Source organism: Perognathus longimembris, chromosome 6 (genome assembly GCF_023159225.1).
Source record: "Perognathus longimembris pacificus isolate PPM17 chromosome 6, ASM2315922v1, whole genome shotgun sequence".
NCBI classification, from domain to species: domain Eukaryota; kingdom Metazoa; phylum Chordata; class Mammalia; order Rodentia; family Heteromyidae; genus Perognathus; species Perognathus longimembris.
The window spans coordinates 82,456,803-82,477,438 of NC_063166.1; the positions used below are offsets into that span (position 1 = coordinate 82,456,803).

General features: G+C 58.3%; 1 protein-coding gene across 1 annotated transcript in view; it reads right to left on the reverse strand.

Annotated features, from left to right (window-relative positions):
* The window catches only part of Bmp7 (bone morphogenetic protein 7), a 59,920-nt gene extending 39,584 nt beyond the window's left edge, over positions 1–20,336 (reverse strand). Inside the window, exon 1 of the mRNA XM_048349418.1 lies at positions 19,925–20,336. Within this exon, the coding sequence (XP_048205375.1) occupies positions 19,925–20,336 (412 nt within the window). The remainder of the gene's footprint in view (positions 1–19,924) is intronic.
* Between the last annotated feature and the right edge of the window lie 300 nt (positions 20,337–20,636).

Genomic DNA, 20,636 nt, shown 5'->3' on the forward strand with positions numbered 1-20,636 from the left:
CTGCAGACGGTTCCTGTCCTCCCCTTCCACCTTGCTCGTGTTCCCTAGGCTTGGCCTCGGCTCCTACGGCCTCCTGGGAGTTTGTCCGCCCTCCACTGTGGTCACGGCCCACATGTGGGTGGGTGGGTAGCTCCCTGCACCCCAGGGACCCTCTGTGCAGATGAGCTCCTGCAAGCACTCGACCTCCTACATGCAGATGACCGACATGCAGATGACATCCTACTCGCGATGAACTCCCATATGCAAAGGACCACCGACATGCAGATGACCCGGCACGCAGACAGCTTGGCCTCGCCAGGATGTCTCTTCTGAGTTTGGAGACCACGGATCCGATCACCCTCTCGACACGTCCTATTCCGAGCCTTGGTCTGACTCCCCAAACCACTCGGAATTACCCCACTCGGCGCCGTGGAGGGAGATGCACCGCCTTGGAGCCCCACGGGGGCACCCACGGCTTCATGGGGTGTGGGAGGCATGGCTGGGCCCCTCACCCACTGACCGATGACTCCCACCCTTCTCTTCCCCTCTCTCCTCCCCCAGCAGAAGCGGCGAGGAAGGGCCTGATGGATGCTCTCTCGGTCAGGCTGTGGGGTCTCACGACCCCTTGTCGCATCTTGTCCCATGACCGCCCCCCCCACACTGAGGGATGGGAGGACACAGCCCTCATCTTGAACATACATGGAGTTCCTCTTGCTCTTACTAGGAAACAGACAGGGGTTTGTTTCCCCACGTCGAACCTGTACATGTGCTACTGAGAGAGAGGGGGAGAGGGGGAGGGAGGGAGGGAGGGAGGGAGGGAGGGAGGGAGGGAGGGAGGGAGGGAGGGAGGGAGGGAGGGAGGGAATACCTGCCAATTCAGGCCACTGGTCTGAGGTCTCCACCCCTCCTGGAGGTCAGGGCTGCCGTCTCCTGACCTGTGAGCAAGACCTCTTTAAGCTAATTAGAGTCGGGGTGCTTTGCAAACACAGCAGATCTGAGCCTCACAAACATGCGCCCAATTATAGACATACCCAGAAACGCACGGGCAGGAAACGCACACGGGTCAGGACGGTCATCTCGGGGGGACTGTGTGCCATGGCTACTGCTTTCTCGGGGCCTGAATAAGGTTGCAAATGCAAGATGGCCCCCTTGGCCGAGCTCTGGCACCTTCGGCTTGTGCCGGTCGGCCACGGAACGGCAGACGCGTCCCCTCCTTGCTCCGCTCCTAGGGTGGCTGCGTGGCGCTGTGTCTCGATGGCCACTGCGGAGTGAGATCCCTGCTCTACCACTTGAGCCACCGCGCCACGTCCAACTTTTTCTGAGTAGTTTATTGGAGGTAAGAGTCTCATGGACTTTTCTGCCCCAGCTGGCTTCGAACCGCGATCCTCAGATCTCAGCCTTCCGCGTGGCTAGGACCACCGGCAGGAGCCACTGGTGGTACTGGCTCAGCACTTCCTTTTGGGGGGGGGGTGCCTGGGTGCTTCCCAGTCGGCACGTCTCCCGCCTTCCTTTTGGTGCACACGTCTCTGTTGGGCAAACACCTCGCGTGGAGCTGCTGTGTCCGAATTTGGAGGAAATGGGGGATGGGCCAGAGGAGACCCAGTCCCTAGGGGGAAGGTTTTTATCCCAACGACTCTAAGGCGCTAGATGGAAGGGAAGGTGCTAGAAGGATTCGGGAAGAACAGGTTGGCTGGCCTCAGAGGACAGGGCCAGGCGACACAGGCAGAGGGAACAGCATGGACGAAGGGCTGGGCGACAAGCATAAGCTGTCCCCGGCTCCTCACTGGGCAGGGGCTTGAGTGCCAGGCTGGGACCCATCGAGGACACTGCTTTCGTCCCTTGCAGTGCAGGCCAGCACCCTGGAGAGAGTTCTGTCCTGACAAATGAGTCCCCGGTCTGAGCTACCTAACAGGACGATGGATGGACAAGAGGCCTCCTTCAAGGCAAAAGGCAGAAGCCGGCAACGGCGTCCAAGCAAACGCTTGAAGACAGGAGATGACACGAACACCCAGGACTGCTCTGGGGCCTTGTGGGCGGGGACAGAGGGGCGCAGCTGGGGGCAGGGGAGACGGAGCAGCAGCTGGCAGGTTTGCCGCAGGTGCCCGGGGACCCACGGTGACCGCGGCCCACCACCGGGGACCGTCCCCGTCCCGGCTCACAGCTGCGGCTTTCCACTCGGTTCTGCTCTGCTCTCGGTGGCAGTCATCCGGGCCCTGGGCGAGGCAGAGCCCCCACCGGCCGGGCCCCCCCATCTCACCGGCACCTCCCGACCCCTGACCCCACACCCCGCCCCCTCCACAGGGGAGGATGCCGCGCTGGATACACCGTCACCTGCCTCCCTTGAGGGCCACGGCTGACCACGGCTTCGCAGACTCCGCCACAGGGCCACACCATGGCCCCTCACCCGGGGTGGGGAAGCCGTACACGGAGCCCTGGCACACCCCACAGGTCACCGGCCCTGTGGGTAAACGCCGAACGGGGGCTCCAAAACCACCCGGTCCCTCCGTGGCTTAGAAACTCGGCCCCTCTCCCCCCGGGGCCAGCCTTGCTTCAACTGGGGACCTCCCACCAAAGGGGTCACGTGCCCGCCGGGCCCCAGAACCCACGCCACTCCCCTCGGGGGGGGGGGTCTTTGTAAATGTGGGAGGGGGCTGCTCACAGAGGCGTCTGGGGGCACGCGGGGGCTGATTATCTCCAGGTGTGGGGGGAGGGCAACGCGGAGCCGTCCATGTCCGTCCGGCCTGCTGCCGGTCCTCAGGCCCAGGAGTCACCCCAGGGGCCCCTGGGTCCCCGCTTCGCCCTCTCCGCCAGAGGATTGCTCAGGCCTGGGGCGACACGGCAAGGCCCTGCCCCAAACGTCCACAGGGCCGTGTGGAGAGGCCCCGAGGTGAAGAACCCGCGCCTGTCCCCTCCTGGGCAGTCGGCCACGCCCTGCACGTCACAGGGTCTGTCACTCTCGTCTCCCGGCGGCTCACGCACGGGCGGCCGCGCTGCCCGTCTTGACCTGCACGGGGCTCTACCTGCACCACCAAGATGGCGGCCACAGGCGCCCTAGGGATGGGGCCGGGGTGGCTGAACGCCAAGCCAGTGTCAAGGTCACAGGGGCCCTGGGGAGCGGAGGCTCGGTCCACGTACACGGTGGCTGGCCCCATCGCGGCCAGGTCGGCAGCCCCACCCCGGGGCCCTCGCCGCCCGTCTTCAGTGGCCGCTCTCATTGACTTCCTGGGGCTCAGCCGCCAAGACGGGCTGACTGGTGGCCTTGCCAGAGGAAGAAGGGAGAGGAGGCAGGGCACCCGGGCGCCTCTGAATGTCTCGCACGACGCACTGTGTTGTCTGCTTGTCTCGGCCCTGCCCACGCTTAACTGCCTGCTCCTCAGTACCTTAGGAGGGCCTGGAAGTTCCCCCCAGGTCCACGCAGGGGAAGACACCCCCTCTCAGCCTCACTCAACTGAGGAAGCGGCTGGGCGGCAGGCGGGGACTGGGGTCCAATGGTCTGGATAGGACCCAGGCTCTGCCAGCCATCCGCAAAGGACTCAGGATGAGTCAACTCAACCCTCCCAGCCTGGAGGCTGTGGTGAGAGATGGTGAGGCGGAGAGTGGCACACCGGGGACGCTGCTCAGGCCACCGCTCCCCCAGCAGCCCCTCCCCGCCCGACCTCCCCCCCGCCCCCCCCCCCCTCGCACGGCCAGAGCTGCCAAGGTCAGCGGGGCAGACACAGCTGGTTTCAGGTATTCTCACCACAAATCAAATCAAATGAGAATTCCTAATCCTTCCTGGGGTCTGGGCTCCATCAGCCTAAGCCCATTAGACCAGGAGATGCAGGTGCAGGAAAAAAGGGGCCAGCTCCGTCTCCCCTTCAAAATAAGAGTCTGTGAGTCCACACGGTCTCTGGATCAAAAGTTAATAGCAGGTCCGGGGCTGGTGAGTAACTCCTGTAATTCCAGCTACTCAGGAGGATGAGATCTGAGGGCGGAGGTTCAAAGCCAGCCTGGGCAGAAGTGTTCCAATTAAGAAGCAAAAAGCCAGAAGTGCAGGTATGGCCCAAGTGGCCGAGTACCAGCATGCAGCAGAGAAGGCTAAGGGATGGCACCCAGACCCTGAGCTCGAGTCCTAGTACCGGTGCAGGCGTGCGCGCGCACACACATGCACGTGCGCACACATGCACACACGTGCACACACACCAATAAGGAAAAATCCCTACCACCACTTCTCCAAGCATGATGTGTAGTGCTGAGTAGAGGCAATGGCGGGGGGGGGGGGCGCGGGGTGGACTCCATCACACCAACAACCATGAAAGGGCACTGCTGCCGTCCAAACACGCCTGAGGCACAAGGGGGAGGAGAATCGGAGCTCCAAGCAGCTTTTCACGTTCATAATCCAGGGCCGCGTGTGGAGGAATCGGGTTTACACCAGGGGTCGCGCGTGGAGCAGTGGGGTTTACGCCCGGGTTGTGCATGGAGGGATCAGCTAGCGGGGGACACGCTGACCTCCACGCGGGTCTCCCCCCCCCCCCACAGTGGGCCCAGGAAGGATGGGAGAGTGAAGAGGATTCTCCTGCAGCTCCATCTGTGGTGCCACGGGGCTCAGGGAGCTGCAACCACCCTGCATGTCTGCCCTCAGGACTTCCGGGTGTGCGAGCCGCACAAGACACAAGTGTGGCGGCCTTGCACGTGGCTCTGCGCTTCCAAGCGGACCCTAAAAGCTGGCGTCCAGCTCGGGCCTAAGCTGGTGACCGCAGAGGTGCTCGTGGGAGCCGCACCCTGCCCGGGCCGGTCCTCGGCTGCTTGGCGCTCTCAGAGCCGGGCACACGGTGCACCAGGGACAGGGCGGACACCGGGCCTCCACGGCCGGGCCCACCGGGGCTTGGCGTCCTGAGGCTTCTTGCCTAGCGGTCACAACGCGGCTTCGTGACTCAAGCATCCGGTCTCCACAGAAGCGCCATTCAAAGCAAGAAAACGGGGGAGCGGGCACAGGTGCGTTTGCTCTCTGGACCGCCACCTGGCCCAGCAGCAGATCTGCCCTGCGCCTGCGGCCTCGGCAGCTTCCCAACGCGGTGAAGCTGCGCAGGGAGCTGACAGGCAACGTGGCTGCGCGCACGGCCCACCTAGGCCTTTCTGAGGGTATCAGACCATATCGCCATACAGCCCTACCACCATACAGCCATGCAACTGTACAGCATATCACCATACAGCCATACAGCCATACAATCACACGGTATATCACCATACAGCCATACAATCACACGGTATATCACCATACAGCCATACAATCACACGGTATATCACCATACAGCCATACGATCACACGGTATATCACCATACAGCCATACGATCACACGGTATATCACCATACAGCCACACCATCACACAGTATATCACCATACAGCCATACGATCACACGGTATATCACCATACAGCCATACAATCACACGGCATAACACCCACAATCACACTGCATAACACCATACAGCCATACAATCACACAGTGTATCACCATACAGCCATACAATCACGGTATATCACCATACAGCCATACTATCACACGGTATATCACCATACAGCCATACAATCACACGGTATATCACCATGCAGCCACACCATCACACAGTATATCACCATACAGCCATACAATCACACGGTATATCACCATGCAGCCACACCATCACACAGTATATCACCATACAGCCATACAATCACACGGTATATCACCATACAGCCACACCATCACACAGTATATCACCATACAGCCATATTATCACACGGTATATCACCATACAGCCACACTATCACATGGCATAACACCCACAATCACACTGCATAACACCATACAGCCATACAGCTATACAACCACACAGTATATCACCATACAGCCATACAATCACGGTATATCACCATACAGCCATACAATCACACGGTATATCACCATACAGCCACACTATCACACAGTATATCACCATACAGCCACACTATCACACAGTGTATCACCATACAGCCATACAATCACGGTATATCACCATACAGCCATACAATCACGGTATATCACCATACAGCCATACAATCACACGGTATATCACCATACAGCCATACAATCACGGTATATCACCATACAGCCATACCATCACACAGTATATCACCATACAGCCATACAATCACACGGTATATCACCATACAGCCATACAATCACGGTATATCACCATACAGCCATACCATCACGGTATATCACCATACAGCCACACTATCACACAGTATATCACCATACAGCCATACAATCACGGTATATCACCATACAGCCATACAATCACGGTATATCACCATACAGCCATACAATCACACGGTATATCACCATACAGCCATACTATCACACGGTATATCACCATACAGCCATACAATCACACAGTGTATCACCATACAGCCATACGATCACACGGTATATCACCATACAGCCATACAATCACACAGTGTATCACCATACAGCCACACTATCACACGGCATAACACCCACAATCACACGGTATATCACCATACAGCCACACTATCACACAGTATATCACCATACAGCCATACAATCACGGTATATCACCATACAGCCATACAATCACGGTATATCACCATACAGCCATACAATCACACAGTGTATCACCATACAGCCACACCATCACACAGTATATCACCATACAGCCATACCATCATGGTATATCACCATACAGCCACACTATCACACAGTATATCACCATACAGCCATACAATCACGGTATATCACCATACAGCCATACAATCACGGTATATCACCATACAGCCATACAATCACACGGTATATCACCATACAGCCACACTATCACACAGTATATCACCATACAGCCATACAATCACGGTATATCACCATACAGCCATACAATCACGGTATATCACCATACAGCCATACAATCACACAGTGTATCACCATACAGCCATACAATCACACAGTGTATCACCATACAGCCACACCATCACACAGTATATCACCATACAGCCATACCATCACGGTATATCACCATACAGCCACACCATCACACAGTATATCACCATACAGCCATACAATCACGGTATATCACCATACAGCCATACAATCACACGGTATATCACCATACAGCCATACAATCACGGTATATCACCATACAGCCACACCATCACACAGTATATCACCATACAGCCATACAATCACACAGTGTATCACCATACAGCCACACCATCACACAGTATATCACCATACAGCCATACCATCACGGTATATCACCATACAGCCACACTATCACACAGTATATCACCATACAGCCATACAATCACGGTATATCACCATACAGCCATACAATCACGGTATATCACCATACAGCCATACAATCACACGGTATATCACCATACAGCCATACTATCACACGGTATATCACCATACAGCCATACAATCACACAGTGTATCACCATACAGCCATACGATCACACGGTATATCACCATACAGCCATACAATCACACAGTGTATCACCATACAGCCACACTATCACACGGCATAACACCCACAATCACACGGTATATCACCATACAGCCACACTATCACACAGTATATCACCATACAGCCATACAATCACACAGCATATCACCATACAGCTATACAGCCACACCATCACACGGTATATCACCATACAGCCATACAATCACACGGTATATCACCATACAGCCACACTATCACACGGCATAACACCCACAATCACACTGCATAACACCATACAGCCATACTATCACACTGCATAACACCATACAGCCATACTATCACATAGTATATCACCATACAGCCATACAATCACACGGTATATCACCATACAGCCATACAATCACACGGTATATCACCATACAGCCATACAATCACACGGTATATCACCATACAGCCATACAATCGTACGGCATAATACCATACAGCCACGCTATCATACAGCATAACACCATACAGCCATACGATCACACGGTATATCACCATACACCCATACAATCACACAGTGTATCACCATACAGCCATACGATCATACAATCATATCACCACCACTAACACCACAGGAGCTACTCAGAACACATTCCTGCTGCCTACATCCACAGAATTCTGACACACTCTGTTCTCGCCAAACACACTCTGGCCAGAAACAATTCCTACAAGCACTTCCTTCCCTCTCTCCTCCCTTTCCCTCACCTCCTTGCTGGTGATGGGCCCTCACCCGCCATCGCCTGACTGCCTGTGGCTCAGAGTGCCCTTCACCCCCCGGGAGGGGGCGGGGGGGGGTGAGACAAGAGTTTAAACCTAAGGATTTTGGAGCCAGGACCAGCAGCACACACCTGTGATCCCAGCACTCAGGAGGCTACAGCAGGAGGCTCGGAAGTGTGAGGCCAGCTCGGGCTGCACTAGGGAGGTCCTATCTCAATAAGAGGAAAGGAAAAATAAAAAACTAGAGAGAAGTACTTTGGGACAACATGGTCTTTCAGTCCAAGCCAAGCATTTCCCACGTGTGACAGGAGCAGCCGGGCCCTTCTACGCAGAGGTGTCGCCTCAGCCACGTTCGTTCTCTCCAGCCGGATGGGGACCACGGTGTCACCCGTGCTCAAGGCTCGGATCACACCCAGGGGACCACGGTGTCACCCGTGCTCAAGGCTCGGCTCACACCCAGGGGACCACGGTGTCACGCGTGCTCAAGGCTCGGATCACACCCAGGGGACCACGGTGTCACGCGTGCTCAAGGCTCTGGCCTCTTGTCAACGTAGTGAGCCACAACGTGAACCTAGGTTGCTCAGTGTGACACTTCGCAGGACGACGCAGAGTCACGGACACGAGGACGGCGCTGGTCCAGGGACCGCCACACAGCCGTGCTCAACGCGTCACCACTGTCGGGATGAAACCCTCCAACCCTCTGTCCTGTCCACGTGGCCTGGAAGGGGCTTTGGGGAGCGGCCCATGCAGGGGGGTCCCTCCCACCACGATCTCAGTCCCAGCCGCCTGAGCCCCGAGCCCTCCACAGTAAACCGGAACTGAGAGGCGCGGGGTGGCGGTGCCCGCCAGCGATCCCAGCCACGCAGGAAGCAGAGAGGCTAGAGAATCAGAGTCTGAAGTTAATCCGGCAAAAGCACAAGACCTTATCTGGAAAATAAACTACAAGGGAAAGGACAGGGGCGTGGCTCAAGTGGTAAAGTGCTTGCAAGCCGGAGGCCCTGAGTGTAAGCCCTAGTTCCAGGAAGGAAAAAAAAAGGAGAGAGAGAGGGAGAGAGGGAGGGAGGGAGGGAAGAAGAGAAGAGAAAGAGGAGGGGGCGATGGAGAAGGGGGGAAGGGCAGAAAGGAGACTCAAGGCCCAGGGCACCCCCTCCATGACCTAAAGCTGTTTGCAGGTAGACAGCAAGAACGCGGCCCTCGCTGACGTCATTTCCTGGTGTGTGGGGAAATGAGAAACAAGCGTGGGGCCGGCACCATCTGATAAGCGGATGGTGTGGGAGGTTCCTGCCGAGATGAGAAAGGTCAGCGGTTGGGGCAAAAGGAGGGGATGCCGAATGCCGGGCGGCCGTGGCATGCAGAGGAACAACAACAACAAACACCCGCACGATTCTGCTGCGATCTGACGTTCCAGAGGCCGGCACACAGCTCCCCCCACCTACGCCAGAGACGGCCGCGCAGCTCCTTTCCTCCAGATCCCCCCGCATCGAGAGGAAGCCATGTCTCACGTGACTGACGGCGGCGGCCTGACTCACCAGCTTCCTGTGCAGCCGGGGGCCCACACGGGCATCGGGGCCACAGGTTCAGGGGGAAGCGGAGGCCGGCGAACACCCACGGAGGGCCCAGGGCACCCGCCTCGCGTCCAACCCTAACACCCAAAGGCCTGGAAGGTTCCGGGCCCTACTGGTATTTCTCAGGGCTTCTCACTCAACAAATGTAAGGTCAAGTCCGTCCAACAGTGGAACCTGAGGGGTGGAATGGAGTCGGGGGGAGGGGGTCGTTTTTACGAAGTTCAAGGCCAAGAAGGAACTTGGAAGACCCCAGCCGCTCCCCGCCCGCCTCCTCGCTAGTAAACAAATGGCCGCTTTATTTGGGCGCCCTGGGGATGGGCTGAGAGTTTTAAGGCTCCCCCAGGCAGGGCCCACCGGCTTTTCATTGGCTCCGAGTCTCCCCTCGCCTATTTCATAGGTCCGCGATCGGGTGGTTATTGGCCTGTGGGGTGCCATACCTGAGCGCCGGCCACACGCCGGACCCCTCGGAGCCCCCCCACACCCGCCCCAGGAGCTCAGCCCACGGAAGCTTCCAGCTTTGGTCTGCTGGGGCTCCGGGAAACGCCGAATGAAGAGGGAAGGGCTACAGCACCCGGCCCCTGACGGCAATGGGCGGGCGGGCGGGCGGGCGGGCGGGCGGCCTCCTGCCCTTACGCAGTCCCCTGCACCCTGGAATAAGCCAAGACGCCGTGCCTGAACCGCGGAAGGTCGCAGCGCCGCGCCCCGGCTTTCCACGGAGGCTCTCGTTCCGCGTCAACGCCGGCCCGGACACCGCGCCGCGCTTCCCGCTCCGCTCTGATCCGGGGCGGCGCTGGAGTTTACGCTCCGGGCCTCGGGGGCTCTACCACTTTCTCCGGCGGGCTCTCCCCCGGGCCGCGCCCCTCCGGTGCGCCTGGGGGGACAGGCGCGCACCGCACCGCCGCCGCGTTCAACTTATCGGTTGAAGTCGCACCTCCTTTTCGCCCGGCGGACCTCGGTGATCTTCCCAATTTCCACTCCCCGAGTAGCAGGGATCCCAACGTGAGCCTCCGAGCCTGGGCCTGGTTTCTTATTGTTAACAGAAATAAAATGCGACAGGAACAGAGGGCTTAGCGTTTCCCCCCCACCCCATCCCTTGCCTGCACCCACCAGCATCACCCAGAAGCTACTACATACAGCACTGTGTGAGACACCGGCAGTAGAGTGTGTCCCGTGGTGCTGTACGCACAGTGCTTACAGGGCAGGTGATCTACCCGAGCGCCCTTGAAGGTGAACCTCCCGACCACCTCCTTTCCAGGTGCACACCTGGACGTGGGTCACCATCCTGAACTACAAACCACCTACAGTGGACAACAGCCCAGGACACACCGTAAGACGGGGAACCAGGCACACCCCTGTAATCCCAGCGACTCAGGGTGGGGAGGCAGAAATCCAGAGGATCGTGATGTAAGGCTAGCCTGGGTATTAAAAAAACTCACCAAAGGGCTGGGGGCGTGGTTCAAGTGGTAGATCGCCTGCCCAGCAAGTACAACCTCCGGTATGACAGGCGAGGGGGGAGGGGGGAGGGAGGGAAGGAAGAGAAGGGAGAGGAGAGGAGAGGGGATTGCTCCTGAGGGCTCTGCTGGCCTCCTGAAGCCTGGCTCCTAAACTGCACACCTGTAGGTGCTTCCGGAACCGTCCGGAGGGGTAAGGGTACACCCGGGCCCCACACTTGGGCACGCGGGGCCCTTTGCCCTGACGATTGGCCATAAAGACAGGGAAGAGGAGCCTGTACTCGCAGGACAGGCACCGGAGGGGGAGGCGCCGCGGCTTATCTTTATCTTACTCAGCAGAACAGGACTAAGCCAAGGTCACGGGCTGGGCCTCTGTTCACAGGGTGCCTACCCGGTCTCCTCCACACCCCTTCCCTATCTGAGGTCCCCCCAGGAGCAGAGGGTGGGGGGCGTTCACAGGCCCCGCCCACCCTGCTGGCACGGGGCGGGGGGGGGGGGCCCGGCCGCTTGTCTCCTCCCTGTCTCGGGCACAGCGCCACTTGCCGTGCAGAACGCGGAGACGAGAAAGATGACACAGCGCAGCCCTCCCTGGGTCACCAGGAAAGCAGGAAGTGGCACAGGACTAGCCTGGAGCAAAAGGGGCTCGGGGACAGCGCCCAGGCCCAGAGGTCAAGCCCCAGGACTGGCAAAAATGAGAAGCGCATTCATAATGATTAATCCAATTCTGTACTAATGGCTGCATCTAAAGTGCTGCACTGTATTTCATCTTCGGAACTTAAGCAGCCTGGCACGGCAGGTGTTACGCAAGTCGTTTCTGTCTGCGCCTGCGTGCTCGCGGGGGCTCAAGACCACGCACACTTGTGCAGGGACGCTCACCCCGCTCCTGGGTCCCTGCTACGCCAAGCCAGCCAGCCACGGAATCCAGGCCTGCCCGCCCTTGTGTGGGAGAGCCAGGCGCAGGGCGACTGGGGCCGGCAGAGGCCAAGAGGCTGTGTGAACTGGGAAAGCGCGCGCTCAGATGTTGCTGGGTTTTTTTTTTCTTTTTTCAAACAACATGAAAGTTACGACAAAGGCCGGGGTTACCCGGCGGTCCAGGCCTCCATCCAGCGCCTCAGATCATGCGAGCCCTGGGTTTGGGAAACACTGACAGTTCTTATTCGTGGCCAGAGGTGAGCAGCCCACTGGTCTCTGCAGGCTTCCAAACACACTGAACCCCCAGAGGGCCCGGTGGTGCCGCCAGGCCCAGCTGCGGGAGGGGCCGCTGCCCGACACGGCTCCGTGAAAACGTGGGACTCGGTGGAGTCCTGCTGACGGAGGCCACGGCTGCGGCCCCCGCAGGGGGGGCAGAGGGACAGGCAGGCCAGCTTCCCGGTGACTTCGGCAGTGACGGTGTTGGAAAGGAAGCCGTTTCATGTGGAGAAGCTGCCATTGGCGGTTGCCACGATCGCAGGCGGGTTTCTGGGGGTCCCCCCAGCTCCCAATTCCATCTCCCAAGTAGTCACGTGTCTTTAAATCACCACAGATGCCAGCAGGGGAAGGAAGACCCACGGCCACACACAGTTTCCCCACCCAGCACGTCGGGGCCGTCCCTCCCCAGACCTCGAAGGAGAAGGGGCGCCGGAGCCCGTGCACGTGGCAACTCTGCGATGTCTTTTACCAAACAGCATGAGCAGGGGCGCTGGTGCTTCACACCATCATCCCAGCTGCTCAGGGAGGCTCAGAGCCGAGGGCCGAGGTTCAAAACCAGATGGGCAGGAAAAATACGTGAGACTCTTTATCTTCAGTTAACCACAAAAAGCCAGAGCGATGGCTCAAGTGGTAGAGCACTAGCCTAGAGCAAAAGAGCTCAGGGACCGCGTCCAGGCCCAGAGTTCAAGCCCCAGTACTGGAACATTAAACAACACTTAAAACACTTCAAAGCGCCGGGGCTCATGCCTGTAATCCTATTCGGGAGGCTGAGGCCTGAGGAGCACAGTTGAAGGTCAGCCCGGGCAGGAAAGTCCATGAGACTATCTTCAATTACCACCACCATAAAGAAAAAAAAAAAACCAGAAGTGGAATCGTGACTCAAAGGTAGAGCACTAGCCTTGGGCGAAAAAGCCAAGCAAGAGTTCAAGACTATGTGAGTTCAAGCCCCAATACACAGGAAAGTTAATATTTATCTGACCATCCACTCAAAATAACAAGGGCTACCATGTGTTGTGTACCTACTGCGTGCTAGGCTCTGCACAGGGACAGTACGATGTTGTCTTCCTGAGCTTCGGCTGAGGGATGGTGATCCACTTTTGTAAGGGGAGAAGCTCAGAGACGTTAAGCGAGCCCCGCAAAGTCGCACGACTCACAGGCAACCCCAACGAGAGCAGACCCCAGGGGTTTACACGGAATCCACAATCACCACAGATGCCTTCCTGGTCTGCCTGGCCAAGCCACGCCCACCGCTGTCACCAAGAACTTCCGTGACACACGGCAGGGAACACACTCCCCCCCCCCCCCCCACTGCCCAGTCCCCCTCCATATATCACCCAGAATTAGTTGCAAAGTGTCAGGAAACTTGGCCAGGCAGCCCCGAGCCAGAGCGAGGGCTGGAAACCCTTTATGGAAAGCCACGGTTGGCAGCCGGGGGGCCCTGCCTGGGAACAAATTAACATTGGCATTTGGAGCACAGGAAAGGAAGGAAATTAGAAACACAGCTTATACTTGGCCAGCCCTTTGAAATACTGTACCAGGCTACCGACATCAATTAATGAAAAGCAGCGCTGTGCTGAGAGGCTCTGGTTTGGAAATGCATTAACACACGTTAAACATGTTTGTACAGGAACCGGATTATAAGCACCCGGGCTCCAAAACAATAAAGCCATTACCCTCAACCTGGGGCCCTCGGACTCGTCATTAATTCAAGGCACTCCACGCGGATCAGCGAGGCTTTGCGAGGCCCCCACCATGCTTTCCTAGACACGCGCTCAAAGCTTCGCTTTGGGGGACGCGTCAGCCTCCCCCACGCGCGGGTGGGGGCGGGGCTGGGGGGAAGGGCAAGCCCCCAACCCAGCCCTAGCACTCTAGGAGTCACGGCAGTTCACTTGGGTTGGAGCAATTTTTCACCGGGGAAGGTTAACTATGAAATGTCTGTTCCACATTAAGAAATACGAAGTCACATGTTTTGTCAAATAGTATTTGTCAAATGCCATTTGCTACAAAACCCAGAATTCAATCCCAGCTGAACACACAAGCTAATACCGACCGGCTCACATCATAACCACGGTGATGCGTGGATGGGATCGCTCGCCATGCCCCAGCCCTCCTGACTCTACAAACAGTTGCAGAGAGGTGGGAAAGGAAGTTCTGGAATAAATAAAGCCTGGACCTCCAGCTTTCTGACACAAAGGAGACTGCACTGCAGGTTCTCAGCCAACCCAAAGTCAAGTGTCCACTGCTCTGTTGTGTAAGAACTGCTTACGGGGAAGCAAGTGTTTTGTGTGTTTGTGTGTGTGTGTGTGTGTGTGTGTGTTGGTACTGGGGCTTGAACTCAGGGCCGAGGTGCTGTCCTAATTCACTCAAGGATGCGCTCCGCCACTTGAGACACTTCTGGCCTTTTTTGCTGGTTAACTGGAGATAAAGAGTCTCCCAGACTTTCCTGGCCAGGCTAACTTTGACCTGGGATCCTCACGCCTCAGCCTCGTGAGTACGATGGCAGGCGGGAGCCGCCAGCACTCAGGAGCAGGAAGGACTTTAGATCTGCGGTAAGACTCGGCTCTTCTGATCTGCGAAGAAAGAGTAGCTAGACGGTGTGTTTTTTTTTTTGTTTCGTCTTGCAAGTCGGGCCTCCCTTGGCTGCGCCTCCGCGGGCACACCCACCTGTGCCCTGGCACCCTGGCTCCGAGCCCCAGACACTGCCCGGTCCCCTCCCCGCTCCCTCATCTGGCTGACGTCACCTCTCCACGTCTTGCTCTGGGGACCCCGGAGCCGGGGCCATTGTGCCGCGTGAAGTTAAATGTGTTATCATTTGCACCGCAAATTAACAGTTCCTATGTAAATATTGGTATTTCCTCAGTCATGAAGGCGAGAGGAGGTTAAAAAAAAAATGGCACGGGTTCATTTGATTTAAACTAATTAGAAGCAGAGGGCTGTGAAATTCAACGCACCGATTTTGCCCGTGGAGGTTAAAGACTTTTTTTATAGCCCGGACGGCAGAGCCAGGCCGCCCCGCTCCCCACTCCTCGGCGCCAGGCCCTAAGCTCGCCCCCAAATTCCTCCAGACTATGACATGACAGGTCCCCACACCCCGCCTGGGCCAGGCCCCGGAGCCCCCCTTCCCCCCGCCCTCCCCTCCCCCCCCCCCGTTGGAGTGCATCGATGGGACTCGGGCCCCGGGTGCCCAGACCCAGCGGGTCCACAGGCCGGGAGCCGCGTGGGGCGCAGCTGGGCGCAGCAGCTGGGCGCAGCAGGCCCTGCGTTCCGAACGCCAGAGCCCGGCAGGCCGGGCGGGCAGGGCGGAGAGGAGGGCGTCCTGAGGACACGCATCCCCACCGCGGGCCAAAGATGACCTTAGCGAGCCGGGCTGGGCGTGATAGGGGAGCGATACGGGTCATCAATCAGCCCGGATGGGCTCTGGCTGCAATGAAGTCATCCCTGGTCTCCGCGTTTGGGGGACGGACGCGTGAGAGGCACTCGCATCGCAGGTCCGCCAGCTGTGTTTATCCGGGCAGAGGCCTGGTGGCCGCCAACAGCGCCGGTGGGGGGGGGGAGGAGGCCCGGTCCCACCTTCAAACAACCATGCTCCCCTCCTTGTTGCCCCCCCCAACCTCTCTTATCTGAGCCTCCTCCCTTGCCCCTTCTATGAAGACCTTGTCACTAAACAACAGCCCTGGAATCCAACCCCCCCCCCCATACACACACAAAGAAAGTCACCCACCCAAGCTGGCATCCAGGACTCAACCCCACCCTGCTTGGGTTCCAGAAGGGAAGGCCGGCCACCGGAGGATCCCCAAAGTTCAAATGTGGGTCACCCTACAGAGATCCCGCGAGGGGCGTGGGGGCGGAATCTTTGATTTACACAAGCAGGAAAACGAGCTTTCAAAGAAGTGATTTTGAAAGGTTTACTGAAAACACAGCTGTCGGTCCACTCCTGGCGGCGGGGAGAGAGAGGGGGCGCGGGGAGAGAGAAGGGGAAGCCTGCGTGACATCTATATTAACCCCTGGCCGCTTCCCAGGGAGGGCTGCGCGGCGCAGGAATGCGGAGCGGACCCCTTCCAGATCCTAACACAAGCCAGGCCGCAGCTGCAAGCGCGGGCCGGCCTGCGGACATTTTTAAACTGTAACAGAATCTCTTCCTAATACTCCGCGGTGGTAGGGCCTGTTCTGAAGGGGTAAGAGGAGAGCTCTTAATGCCAAACACTTGTCAACAAAAAGGACAGCCAGATGGTCCAAGCCCCAAGCCAGCCCCAAAGCACAGCCCCTGCCTGGCTCCAGCTCACAAAAGCCACTTCTCCACCGCTGGCTCCCATAATGACAGGGTTCCAGCTTTGCCCTTTTTTTTTTTTTTTTCTCTTCCAATCGAGCTTCGAAGATTAAACAAATTTCATTCCTTCATAACCTGGCCCCAGAGATAAACACGGGTCACACATACCCCATTGCCAGCCGGCTCGTCTAGAAGATTCTCAGCAGAGCTGCTGGGTTTTTCTACAGAAAGAATGAGCGGCCTGAGCTACGGGGAACGTCATCTCTGAATTGCCACCGCCTGGGGACTATTGAGGACAAAGGAGCCTGTTTCAAATTCCCAAATTAAATCTACACAGAGGAGTCAGGACTTTTTAATCCAAACCAGTGAAGTGATCTTCCCATTGAACTTCAGGGGCCTGGGCGAGGGAGAAGGGAGGCCGGCTCAAGTAGCCAGCTGCCCTGGCTGCAGGCTTCTGGGGGCAAGCAGGGGGCCCACCTTGGTCACAGGTACCTTCTGAAGTCCTCGCTGGAGCACATGGTTTTGTCGTAAATTCCCCCTCTAGAGTAGATGCTGCTCGGCCTGGCAAAAAGCTTGAATTCCAAGGAGAAGAACGTATAGGAACAGAAACCAGTGTGGCTGCAGACAGAGGACAGAATAAAGGCAACAGGTCTGCAAAAGCCTTCAGAAGGCAGGCAGGGTCCCCTGGCAGGCAGGCAGGCCTGCAGAAGTATGCCGGAGGGGGAGCAGGGAAAGTCCCCACCATCCCCCACCCCCACACACACACCCACGCCAGCATCTCACCAGGGGTCCCCAAAGTCAAGGAAACATGCAATGGTTTGACATGAACAAGTGATATTTTCTCACTCTCAGGTGAAGTGGACGAACAAACTTGGCTTAAAACAGCTTTGTATATTACAGATCAACATGATTTGCAGCCCCAGGGAAAACTGCTTTCCTAGCCAACTCAGATCGGGGCAAGTCTCTCTCTCTCTCTCTCTCTCTCTCTCTCTCTCTCTCACACACACACACACACACACACACACACACACACACACACCCTCTCCAGACCAACTTCCACCCTGAGTCTCTCCTATGGAGCTTCTCGTGACAGAAAGGACAGAGGGTTAATTCCTGTGCTGTTGCTGACCAGAAATGCACACACCCCCTTGGGGCATTTAACAGAAAGCTGTTCACCAGACTACAGACTGTTCTTCCCTAACTAATTACCTCAAGTTTGGGGACAGAGAGAAAGAGAAAAAGAAAACAAGGTCACAACGCGAGCTCTCTTAAAGCCACTCTGCCATCTAATTTGCAGCTGATCCTCCACAAAGCTAGACCTGAGAGAGTCGGGCCGGTCCCACAAAGCCCAAAGCCAGCCAGCCGGCTGATGAAGAGGCTCAGACAAGCAAGTCTTTGTCCTTTCAAGATGAAAGAGCTGGACTGAAAGGTATGCGTGCAGCCAGAGGAGGAAACCACCCAGCTGTGGCCTTCCCAGGCAAGCCCCAGCTTGCTCCCAGGCTGAGGGGAGTACACAGCCCTGCCCTCCAGTTCCAGCAGTACCGGGAGCCCCCCTAACCCCCCCCCCCCACAGTGCCCTTCCAGGAGAAACAGCAGGGGCAAGAATTTGCACGTGGTTGGCAGAGCCTGCTACTCAAGTCAGCGATTACAAATACTTTTTTTTTTCCTCCTCTCGGTAACTCCAGCCAGGCTGAGTGCCGTTGTGGGACCTACCGTGTTGTGTGGGAATCGTGAGCAAGAACACAACGCCAAGTGCCCTGAATCCTCCAGCAAAGAAAAGGCCTGGGGAGTGGCGCTTGAGGGGGCTACGGAACTCCAGGCACACACAGGAGTGCTGGGAGAATTTGTCTTTAGTTCTTGTTATCGGCAATAAACACACACATCTGAAAACACACACACACACTTTAAAAAAAAAATCAGCCTCCAGTTCCGGGTGGCGTGTTCCTGTGGGCTCCGGGTGTCAGTAGCCCCAGCAATCCAAACGTTTCCCAGGTAGCCACCTCACCAAGGACATACAGCCAGAGAGGCTCAGCGTGAGTCCAACTCACTCTCAGTTATTTTGGCGTCTCCGTCTCCACCTCCTGGCTCCTGGGTCTCATTCTAGTCCTTGATTTTTGACTAGACAATGAAGCCCCCCCCCTCCTGTGGGCGATCTGGAGACTTCTTGAGGAGGGGAGCATAAAGGCAGACACCCTGCTTCCCCGGCCCCTCCCCCCGCACCCCAGGTGCCCAGCCTGGGCCTTCCAGGGCCATTATTCCCAAATCGACCCAGCACCTCGTGTGGACATGTTTGCTGTCTTCACTCGGCTGGGGATTTCACCGCAAGTTACACAAGTGGAATGAAAGGGGCTCAGGAAACGGCATTCTCCTGGCCTGTTATCTCCAAAACCAAATATTTGATCCTCAGCCCCTACAGAGCACTGCCTGTTGGTTGGGGTTAGTTTGCACAGGTCTAAAGATGGCGGGGGGGGGGGGGGATGGATATCGGGACCAGTGTGACTGCGGTCCTGGGGACTCCAGTTGGGAAGTGGGTGTCCGCCTCCCCCCCCCCCCCCCCCCCCCGCAGCGGCTTCGGCTCCCAGATCTCACACCACCCAATCGCCAAAACCCGTGGTTTGCGCGCCACACGTGATAAACGCTGGAAATGGATCCTGCCCGCTCAGGACCTATCATTAAATATTTAAAATAGAAAGCTGGCAATGGCAACAGTTTCTCCCCCAGCTTCAGCCGAGAGGTGGGCGCGCGGGGCTGGGAGAGGGCCCGGGGTGCCCGGGGGGCGCGCTGCACAACGGGAGGGGGAGCGCACGAGGGGGACAGGTAGGGCTCGCCAGGGCGGGAAGGGCAGGCGATGCCTCGGTGCCAGGGGCCAGGCAGGGCTGAGAAGGGCGGAAAGGCAACTTCGCCTAGAAGGGCCCTTGAAGTCCAGGTAGCTAGCGGAGGCCCAGGCGGCCAGGATGGCTCACAGGACCCAGCCGGGTGCTTTGAACTGAGCCGCGCACGGTTCCCGCGAAGAGGCATCCGTCCAGCCGGCCTCGAAATCAGTAGCCACCGCGGGCCATCTGAGCCCTACCTGGGGGCGCACAGCCCTTGGAGACCCCGTGGGGCACCGGGATGGGAAAGAATCGGGCCGGGCACCCGCGGTGTGGCAAAGGGGCGCTCGCTGAGGGGCCGGATGAATGGACCGGATGGACGGAGCGCTGGCCCCCACCGGTCCCCAGGCGCCCCCCTCGCCCGCCGGCCCGCACTCACCGAGGTTGACGAAGCTCATGACCATGTCGGCGTCGGTGAGGAAGTGGCTGTCCTGCAGGCTGGCCAGAGGGGGGCCCTGGGTGCTGAAGACCGCCTTGTAGGGGTAGGAGAAGCCCGGGCCGTCGGGCCCCGCGCCCTCCTCCACCGCCATGGCGTTGTACAGGTCCAGCATGAACATGGGCGCGGAGTTGTACTTGCCCTGGAGGTGGGGGGGCGCGGGGCGGTGCGGCAAGCCCAGGATGGAGAGGATCTCCCGCTGCATCTCGCGCCGCTCCTGGCTGCGGAGGCGCCGGTGGATGAAGCTCGAGTGCACCTCGTTGTCCAGGCTGAAGTCGGCCAGGGCGGAGCGCAGCAGGAACAGGGGCGCCCAGAGCGCCACGAAGCCGCGCCGCGGCGCCCAGCGCACGTGCATGACGCCGGCTCTACGGGGCGCGGGGCCGGGCGGCTCGGGGGGGGGCGGCACCGGGCCGCGCCGCCCCAGGTGGCCGCAGGGGGGTCGGGCCGCCGTCCGCGCCGCCGCCGCGCGGTCACTCGCTGCGGGAGGGCCCCGAGGCGCCCCCGCCGCGCATGGCCACTCTCCGGCCGAGGCTGCGCTCGGCCCGGACCCCTCGCGCCCCGCGGCCCTGGTCCGGGGCCCCTCGCCCCGCACTCCGCCCGGGCACACCTCGAGGCTAGGAGACCGGCTCGCGCGGAGCGGGCGGGCGGGCGAGCG